Here is a 10,963-nt window from a genome sequence, read left to right as displayed (position 1 = left end):
TACAATTCTGCAAACAGTAATTTTTTTTTTAATGGTGTGTTACTATTATACATTTCTCTGTTAATATGAAAATATTTTTGTTTTTACTTGAAGAGAATTATTCATTATCCTCCAAATCACTTTTCATCAGTTTATGTGTTCGAATCGCTGGTTTTTGCTAGTGGATGACTGCTCCGTTATGTTAACGCAAAATGTCCCCCTAAGCAAAAGAATCAAACGACGTCGGGCCAACCGTGGGTGGGATTCGTGGTTTTCCTCCTCCCTAACAAGAGACTTTCGCGAAAACAAATTTGTTCCAATGCTTAGGGGAGTAAGTTTGCATTTTCATAGCAAGCAGGCTGCCAACTTTCTACGCTTTTTTAAAAAATTTTCACTAGTAGTCGCTAAGGCCATGTTTGACTTTTTGGGCCATTTTCAAAATAAACATAGAGAATACTGTCAGGTTAAACTTGACCAAACAGTCATTAGTAAATGTTGCAAACTTACAACAGTTACAAAAATAGCACATTATTTTCAAAAAAGTATCATTTCATGCAAGTATACAGAGTCTTCAAAAAAATAACCTATTATTAAGTGTCACTGGTATGTAAATATTAGTTACATAACTATTAGATCTTCGAAAAGTTTCTGTTGGATGTCTTCATCTCGATCTTATGGAACGTGAAGCAAACTTCGTGATTCCGGGAAAAAATACTAGTTTGATTTGAAATACAAGATTTTACTTCACAGCTTTATTCGCTAACTCTTAACATTCAGAAATGTTTAAAACCTAAAATTCAAATCACATAACCAATATTAACAGCTGAATTTTTAAGGAACTTTAATTTGCAAATGTCAAACGAAAGGAACAAATATCAATCCACACTAATTTCTTTTTTTTATTTTATTTATTTATTGCTTTATTTTATTTATTTATTTTTATTATGGGTCACTTTATCGGTAATCCATTACACTGTGAGTCGGGTATGTGAAATGAGCCAGCAAAGCGATCTGAGAAAAAACAGCTCAAGTAATTCCTGGGGTAGATGAGCGATATCGATCAAGGTTTTTTGGCCTTGTGGTCTTTAATATATTTAAAATAAAGCGTAGGAGAACTTTAAGTATAAAAGCGGGGTATTTAATTAAAACTTGATGTTGGCAGATCGGGAAGCAAACTCATAGTGACGGGGGTCGATGAGCGATAGCGAGCATGGTGTCCAAGGAGTTGAGCCCATAAATTTTGAAGAAAAAAATTGCTTATTAGTAGTTAGGAAAAATCATGAAATTTTTTGCCAATTTAAAATTATTAGCATTCGTACTTTTTTATATTAATTTAAAATTTAATACAAAAAAGGTAAATGGCACTAAAAGGGTTCGTCCACTGTTGCAAAAGGGACATAACGAAATAAAAGAACAATTCCTTTAGTTGTTTTAGTCGTTCGGGATGTTTTAAAAGCATTTTTTTTTCTTTTTTTTCGATTTTCTCATACAACTCTAAATTTCTTTTCTATTTTGAAATAAGAAAAGCGTCTCTGTTTGCATCCACCAATGCTCTTATTTTTCGAATTTGTTGAAATTTTATTAACTGTTAACTACAGTAACTGGTACAAAATGTTGTGCATAAAAGGCATAAAACTGACTCCATTATGTTATGCTTGAGAATTTGTATTCTCACATCTAAATGGAAAATGTAAACATTGGAAAAAACAATTATAAAAGAAAATAATTAAATGAAAATATAGTTACATAAAAAAATAGTTTTATAAATATTAAAAAGATTGTTTCTGAGAAATTGAATTTCAAAAAAGTCAGATACTTAAAATTCCATTTTTTCCAAATAAATTATGGGTTGTGCTTTTCCAATTTTCTGTTTATGCTTGTGAGTTTCTGATTTTAAGATTAAATTATAAATTTGAATAAGAATACCCCAAACAAAAATTTATCGTTTTCCACCGAACACTAAAAATTATCTACTTAAAACTTTAAAACAGTATCTCCCAAAACTATTTTCCATTTATAAAATTCAACAACAAGTATTTTAAAGATATTTTAATAATTAATCTCCTCCGTCTGAAATGACTATGTTGACTTGTAACCCCTCTTTAAATATCCCCGTTTTTGAAAAACAAATATGTCCTATACTTTTTTTTATGTAGGTAAACGATGCCTAAATTTAAAAAAAAAAAATTTAGTTCAGGCATTATTTAAAGATCAATTTTCTCAAACCCTTCAACTAATATTTGCCTTTTTCAGAAAAAAAAATGAAAGGAGGGAAAAAGAAAAAAAAGGGGCAATTATTCCTAGTTTCATTGAGGAGAGAAAGAAAGAGAAAAATAAATTTCTTTAAAAAAAAAGGGCATTCAGAACTCATCAGATTAAACAACTGGTTTTCCAGTGAAAAGCAAAAGAAAAACAGAAAGTAATAACTAGAAGGGGGGTTGAAGCAGTTCACTTGTCTGCACCAAGGTCAGCTAGTCGACAGATGACCCAATACATCAGCCGCTCGTTAGCAGGGACGAAGACCCTTGAGAGAGATGGGGGGCCACCACTCGAAATAATGTTCGAAAACGCGCGTGAAGTTTTTTTTCCCCATCATTTACCCACTCTTCTCCACGCTTACCAATCTGCAATGGGCGTTCACAGCATCTTAGAATCCTGTGCTCCAATTGGTTGAAGATAATGGCCTGCTTGTGGCCTCTAGCCAGCAGGGGCAAGTAGATTGTGGCGTCGGGTCACTGAGAGAAGAAGTACTTTTCTGTCTGCAGCAGTTTTCCTGGCGCCTTTTTTTTCCCCACTTCATGATCTTTAGTTTACATCTGCCGTGTTTTTGTTGGAGACGGCCATTCGTATTTAGTCAAGAGAACCTCTTCGAAATATGTGCTCGTAGTTTCTTCTCTGCGGTAATAGTTCGAGTAGAAAAATGATTTACATTTTGCTGTTATTGCTGGGGGTATCTGCATATTCTGAAGCCTCCGAGAGAACATGTGAGCCCATACGAATCGAGATCTGCCGAGATATTGGATACAATGTAACAGGTATGCCGAATCTCGTAGGGCATGAACTCCAACAAGATGCCCAACTTCAACTACAGACATTCCAACCTCTGATCCAGTACGGTTGTTCATCTCGTCTTCAATTCTTTTTGTGTTCCGTCTACGTTCCAATGTGTACTGAGAAAGTACCCGATCCTATAGGACCGTGCCGATCACTCTGTGAAGATATCCGGGATAAATGTCAACCAGTGCTCCAGGAGTTTGGATTCCCCTGGCCTTCTGGATTAAACTGTTCTAAATTCCCTCCTCAAAACAACAACAAACACATGTGCATGGAGGGTCCAGCCGACTCATCTTCTGACCCAAACATGCGCATGCGAAGTAGAAATCGTCGGCCTAATGTTATACGAAATGATGTAACATTTTCAGATCGTAAAATGTTGCCTTTTAACAAGATGTTTTCTCAGCACTATGGACTATGTAAAAATTACAGGTTTTCGGATCAGTACTATTACATTAACCGCACCCAAAAGTGTGCCCATTTGTGTTCAGCGAATATCAAATTCACCCAAGAAAATAAACTATTTGCTGATTATTGGGTGGCAGCCTGGTCTATATTATGTTTTGTATGCACTCTGTTCAGCCTGTTTATTGTGTTTATGGGTGAATATAAATTATCTCGCTTCCCTGAAGCCGTTATTGTGTTTATTTGCATCTGTTTCAATTTCTGTTCTGCTGCCTACATCATTCGATTCTTTGTTGGGAGATATTACTCATCATGTCACATGGATCACCAACATGGTGTGGCTATTTTAGCCCAAGAAGGACTGGACAATGCAAGCTGCATGATCATATTTATTGTACTGTACTGCTTCAAGCTAGCTACAGATACATGGTGGGTGATTCTGTGCATAACTTGGTACTTGACAAACTGTCTCAAATGGAAGGCAGAATCCATTCTTAAATATAGGAATCTCATCCACACTTTTGGCTGGGGTATACCGAGTTGTCTAACCATCGTGGCCATGATTACACGAGTTTCTGATGCTGACGAACTGGTTGGTATATGCTACGTTGGTAACCAGAACACGCAAAATCTTCTGTTTTATGTTCTGATACCCAATGGGCTACATTGGGTCATTGGAATCTTTTTTCTGTTCTTGGCAGCCTTACCCAAGAAATGTCGCAATGAGGTTTACACTCACGTACAAGTCAATCCAAATGCCTTACCCAACACCAGAAATGAAGATGACATGTTATCTTATGTTGGTATATTTGCATATTTGTACACTATTCCCGCTTTGTGTGTCATTTCTGCAGATTTATACGAATATAAAAATCGTGATGAATGGGTCTCTGCCAATTCACAAGCTGCGCCCATTGTCGAGATCTTTTCTTTGAAAGTTTTTATGCTTCTCATAATGGGGGCAGCTGCCAGTTTTGTCATTTTTACATCCAGTGCTCGAAAACGTGCATTTAAAACACTTTGTAGAAGGTTTACAAGAAGGAAAGAACCCGTGCCTTCTTACTTGCGTGTAAATCCTCAAGTTTTGCAAATGTCAGTTAGGACAAAATCTTCACTAAGCAAAACAAATAGTGAGACTATTATGTGATCATTTACATTGTACATATCTTTAAAACTTGTTCCTTATCATTCAGACAATGCAGTTTCAGAAAATAATTTCATATTCTCTTTTGTCGTTTTAAAAAGTAATATTTTTTATAACCTTTTTATGAAAAATCAAAATATTTAGCTTTGTTAACTCATTGGAATAACTTTGTGTGTCTCCGTGTATTTAAAAAAAACTTTCATTTAATCGCGTATGTGAGATATCCAGATCTTATCATTTTAAGAATGTATGCAGGGTTCTGTCCAGGCCAAATTTACCATTTAGCGGTACCTTCACAAATTCAACTTTAGGAAAAACGGTAGTTTTATTTTTGTATCCCGTAAGAAACAATAAGTCCATATCATTACAATATTTTTGTGTTGATTTTTTAATGTAATTTTTAATTTTCACAAATCATGCCTAAATTTTCATAAATTATGTCTAAATTTCCACAAAATAGGTACCTCTCAGAAAAACCTAGACAGACCCCTGGTATGTAAATTATTTTTTGGATTATGTTCAAAACCAACTAATAAATGAAAAAGAGACTAGATGTAAATATATATGGTGAGAAATTCGTGATTTTCCATGAGCCGTTTGTTAAATTAAATTTATCTAAATATAACTGCTACTTTATTAATGATGTACATAATTTATGTATAAAGACTTGTTCTGTGATTTAGATTTTTTGATGTATATGTACATATCTAATGAAATTATCAATTTTTAAATTTAGGTTATACAAAAAATAATATCCTCTTGCTAATTTAGTATTAAATATAGACGGAATTTTATAATCCTCCAAACTTTTCCTTAAAGATGTGTAAATCTCCTTTATTATTTTTATTAATCATTTGATCCCAGATCAAAGGAAAATATTTTGACTGGAGTAGTCAATTTTTTATTACTATTATTTAATTACTATGAGTTTATTATTGAACTTCAATTAATTTTCAAATCATGTATGACTATACTACTGTATGAGTCGTTTTGAATGTTAGTTTTGTTTATCTTCTTTGTATTTTAATTGAAATATTCCAACAATTTTTGTTAAAATATGTTTTATTAGCTTTGTCTCGCAGTAGTTTTTTCTGTCTATAATACAAAAAATTTCTAAAATGAGAAAGCAATAATTTTAACTGGACTTAATGTTTAGTATTTTCATTCTATAATATATACTTAATGTTAAGTTTGTAAGATTTGATGACTGTTAAAAATATATTTCATAAGTTTTAACTGTTAATTTCTTTATATTTCATGATTTCTATATTCTCCAGTATTTAACAATGTTTATGTTGTGCGGGAAGGGAATCTTAAATTTCAATACTAGACTTAAAAGCATCAAAAAAGTAATTTTTCTTTATTTATTGATCATGGTCATGTTTATGAAGTATTGAATTAAATCTTCCAAAACGTTGCACTTAATATAGGAATTTTTACTTCTATTTTTCTATTGGATTCCATTGAATTGATCTTTTCTAATAGTTTGGGAAATTACAAAATGATTGTTTAATTTGTGAAAATAATGAATAAGCAATATGCTTTATAGATAGATTTTTTTCTATGCTATTTTCATTTCACATTTTATTTATGAACTATAATTTCAGTTCTAATTTAAATATATTTTTTTCTATGATTTTTTTATCATTGTTATAAAATTCAAAAAATAACATTTTGTGCACTCTTTAATTCAATATAACATATCTTAATGGACATTTCTAATTTAATTATTTATGTTGCATAATACCAGTACTGTTTTTGTTTTTTTTAATGTTGAGAGGTACTATTAACACTTTTGTATTGTTTTCTTTGTTAACATCTTCAATCTCTGGTATTATTTACCCTTTTTTTTTTATAAGAGAGGAAACTACAACCCTGACATTTTGATAAATTCTAAACTGTATATGCATTGCAAACCTTTAATCATTTTATATATGTAATGTTTAACTACTCTTGGGAAATTCACATTAATATTGTTTATAATCTTCTTAAAAGCAGAAGTAAACAACTATGAATTCTATTGAAGAGAACAAAAGTAAATTTTGATAAATTTAACTGAAATGATATGAAAATTCATAGGAAAGCTTAAAAAATGTGCCTTAGCGAGAATTGAGGAAAATCGTGGAGCACTTATTGGCATATGTCACTCAGAAAGTTTTAAGTTGTAATCCATTCTCATCATTTTTTAATTATTTCCCCTGTCCACATTCTTATTTTGTTTATCTATTCAATCATCCACGGTAATTAAATGGATATCCACAGTAAAATTATTTAAAAAATTGAAATAATAAAATTAAATCTCAGTTTATCTCACTTGAAGATAGATGATAATTATATTTAGGAAATTAAATGTTGTTTTTTTTCACAGATGGTTCGTAATAACTGTAAGCAATTAGTGATTTTTCAGTTGATTGCATTTTTTATGTAGGGGTGATATTTTAATAAATGTTAGTATAAAAACATAGTTTTAAAAAATAGCCATTTAAAGTTTGTACGAATTTAAGAAAATGGATCTTACTAATTTCATAATGATGGAAAAGAATTATTTATCTTAATATTACAGCAAAACTCTTTTATTTTAATTTATTTACTGTATTTTAGTTGGCAAGATTTCCGTATCTTGATCTGTGGCAGAATATCGCAAAGTCTTGGCCACTTCCTGGCAGCGGCTCGCGATAAACTTAAAAATAGTTCATCACAGAAAGAGACCACCTTGAAGGGTGTATTTTTTAGCCACCCCCAGGCAAACCTCTACATGTTTTATTATTTTGTTTTTTATTTTTCCCATTTAAAATCAATTTGACGGTTGTAGCTGGCCTGGTAGATCGAGATGCGGAACTGAGCGGCACACAACCTTTTTCTATACAGGGCAGCAAGAAAAAAGAAGCCCTTGGAGCCGCTATAGATTTAATGTTACATTGTTAATATCTGTTTTTCTTAAAAATTAAGAGACCAAGTAGCAGTTATTTAAGAAGTTTAGGTGTAATATATTTAAATTTAAAGAAATATTTCAAGATTTGCACATTTATTCTTTGAAAAAATTTAATTTCAGCTGGTTTTCTACTTCCTCTACAAAATTAATTTATAAGTTTTTTCTTGTCTGTGAACCATTTCTTTATTTTCTTGATTTATCATTGAATTATGTGTACAGAATTTTAATTTTGATGTTTCAGTTTTTTTTTCTGAAGTTTTTTAAAGTTAATTTGGAAAACATTGTTCTTACACTAATTGTGCAAGTTTTCTTAATTAATTTTTGATTGCAAGTCTGAGAATGTAGCTGCAAGTTTTACACCCCTGTACTATTGTATATAAATGAAAACAAAGTTCTTTAAAAGTAACTAAATCTTTGTGTTATAAGCTATTTTCAATAGAGGGTAATGCCGAATGCGTTGCCAAAATGAATAAGCTTCTTAAATCAATTAAATGCTACAGTCGGGGGGCTGTTTGGATTGTACGAACAATCTTGCTGCTAAGTGTTACTTTACATGTTTTTTATTCCCATTGCAATAAAAAAATACAGTGTTTATTCTGATACTATTTGTATATATTATGTCATTTGTATATAGTCCCATTTCATCTTTGTATGTAAAAATAATGCCTTTATGTACATGTCATTGTATATTTTCATATTAATATTGTTTATAATGAATAAAAAAATCTTTTAGTTTTTTTTCCCGGTTGTTTGTTTTTCTCTTTTTTAAATGCATAAATATGAATTGAATTTATCTAGGGATTCCTATTATGAAACGTGTACAAGTTATTTTGTTTTGTACGGATATTTATATTTAAAAGGTTTCTGAATGTAAAGCTTAATATTTATTGACACAAAAACATTTGCAATAGAAAATATAATACATCTTCTTTGTTCTACGATTTTAGAAAAAAGAATTTAAATTAGGGAATGCATGTAAAGATTCTTATGATGAATGTAAATAATGTTGCAAATGACAAAGTTTATTTATCTATATATTTATATAATTTTAAAGTATTTAGAACATTTTTTTTTTTAATTCTTCTGAAATTTAGTTAAATCAATAGCTGCTTGATTATTTTTGAGGGGTGCTAGCTATCTTAATTTTTTTTTGTATTTTTGTTATTTAATTATTTTTCCATCTTGAGATGCAGACTTAATTAAAATAAACTGTTCTTGAAATTTGTTACCAGATAGTTAATATTGTTTATTTATCCCTGAACAGGATTTCCATGGTTCTTAAAAGTCCTTAAAAACTGCTTAATTTTTATTTTGGAAAATATGAACCCTTAAAAGTATTTAATTTTGGTACAAGGTTTTTAAAAGTCCTTAATTTTTCAGCATCACTATAGCTGATAGGAATTTTTCAGTTCAATTTTTTGAAACAAAGTGCTGTTCTTTTATCACTTAGAATTAGACCATGTATCAAGGGTAAAGCATTTTAGAGAGACAAATAGTAATGTGTGTGTGGGGGGGGGTACAGGCAAGGGAAAGGAAGCATGCCCTTCTATTAATATATTGCTTATTTCATTAATGTGTTCTCCCTTTTGCCTATAATGATACTCTATGAGGAGAGTGCAGCATTATGTAAGAAAAGAATAGTGTGGACAAGGGGGATACTGCACATGGAAGAGATAATGCTTTTTTTGGGGAGGGGACAGTTTTAAGTTACCTAAGTAGAAGACCTACACTAACCTTCAGAATTGAAGAAATTCAGTTCTACTGGTAACACATATATGCTTATAGGAATTAAGTAAAACCTTCTGAAAAGAAGCATGAGAAAAAAAATTTGAACTAGAATCCATAACGAGAACTATTTCCTAAAACCTTGAAGAATTAAATAAATTTATATTATCTTTCAATGTGTAATAAGTAACTATACATTTATAGAAAGCAGTAACATATTTTAAGATTCATGATTGTACTAAAAATTAAACAGATCTGTAAGAAACCGGATTTGAAAAATTCCGGCCCTGCAGCCCACCTAGGATTTTTATCAAAAACCTGGAGTTTATTGTGTTTTTGATGAAAACCTCAAGTTTTTCAAAAATACTTTTAAAAAAGTTTTTCTGATTATTAAAGAAGAAAGAATGATTTGCTTCTATCAAGAAAGTTAAATATTTGGTAATTATTTATAATTTGTTTTGTTGCTTCGTAAATTTTTTTTCAGAGTTTTAGATTGTTACTCTATTATTTTTATTTCTTAAATTTGAGCCGATTGTTACATAAAAATTTAGATCTACTCAATTAAAAGATCCTTAGGTTTTAAGAATCATTTTTTTTTCAGTAGACATTGCAACTTAATATACTATTTTTAATTTTTATTCACATTTTGGTTGCTTTAAAATTAGTTCATGTTTTTTGCCAGAATGTTTAGTAACGTAATGTAAAGTTAATTCCTAATAACAGGTTTGGCTGGAAATAATTTTGTGTAAAATTCATCATAAAAGTAAATATTACACATTTCCTGTTAAGTAATAATTTCAAAATTGTTAAGTTTTCAAGATGTTTTTCATAAAATTGTTCCATATTTTTTTACAAAACATTACCTGATAATTTGACTGTCACTTGTGGTATATGTATATTCGATAATAAACAATCATACTATTCTTAAAGTCCTTAATTTTTCAAAAATGTGCTTAATTTTTGCTTTGTTAAAAGAGTGGGAACCCTGCTAAATATTTTCCTACAAACTTCCATTGTGTGAAAAAAAATTTTTTAAATTCCCCTCCTTAATAAACTTTGCATGGAAAACAAAATTTCCAATTTTTTTCAAGTAGCTGATTTTTTTTTCTGTACCTAATAATTATTAGGTATAACTATTTAAAGAGGAGAAAAACTATTTAAATAGTTTTTTTCCCCATTTCATAACATAAAGAGATAAATTTTGTCATACTCATTGCGATTAACATCTTATTAGCTTCTGAATGTAAAGCAAAATATTTAATGCATGGTTGTATAAAAAATTTTTATTTGTAATATACTATTAAAAATATTCTTTTTTTAAAAGTATAATTATAATTAGTATTTAAGGTCAGATATTAAACACTAATTTTCCTCCACATCTGTTAAATAGAAAAAAAAGAAACTTTATTTCATAAATGTATGTACCTAAACTAACAAAATATCTTGAAGCTTTTTATAGTGTATTTGATTGAAATTTTAGCAATTCATTGTAGTAAAACCATTAAAAAAATAATAAAATGGGCGTCCTTTTAGAAGCAACACTATTTTTGGGTAGAAATATAATCAAATTGTATTGAAAAGGTTTGTATCTTAATCACTCGAAATCAGAGTTTCTTATAATGTCAGTCATGTTCTCAACATCGTGAAGATCCTCATCAAAAATTTTTATCTACTGCTCTTGCTTCTGATATCATGCCTGCTTATTTCATTGGAACCAGGGCCTG

General features: G+C 30.1%; 1 protein-coding gene across 1 annotated transcript; it reads left to right on the top strand.

Annotated features, from left to right (window-relative positions):
* Positions 1 to 1,483: 1,483 nt before the first annotated feature.
* LOC107442148 (frizzled-4) lies at positions 1,484 to 8,252 on the top strand. The gene has a single exon (XM_016055624.4). It carries the CDS (start codon positions 2,900 to 2,902, stop codon positions 4,583 to 4,585), a length of 1,686 nt encoding a protein of 561 aa, XP_015911110.1. The 5' UTR covers positions 1,484 to 2,899; the 3' UTR covers positions 4,586 to 8,252.
* Positions 8,253 to 10,963: the final 2,711 nt, after the last annotated feature.

The sequence above is a fragment of the Parasteatoda tepidariorum genome, chromosome 8 (genome assembly GCF_043381705.1).
Source record: "Parasteatoda tepidariorum isolate YZ-2023 chromosome 8, CAS_Ptep_4.0, whole genome shotgun sequence".
Lineage (NCBI taxonomy): Eukaryota > Metazoa > Arthropoda > Arachnida > Araneae > Theridiidae > Parasteatoda > Parasteatoda tepidariorum.
Note: the sequence above shows the minus strand (reverse complement) of the source record. Positions and strands in the feature narration are given on the sequence as shown.

What these genes read in the sequence shown, in the direction of transcription:
- LOC107442148 (XM_016055624.4), top strand. Translation starts at nt 2,900, where the DNA reads ATGATTTACATTTTGCTGTTATTGCTGGGGGTATCTGCATATTCTGAA.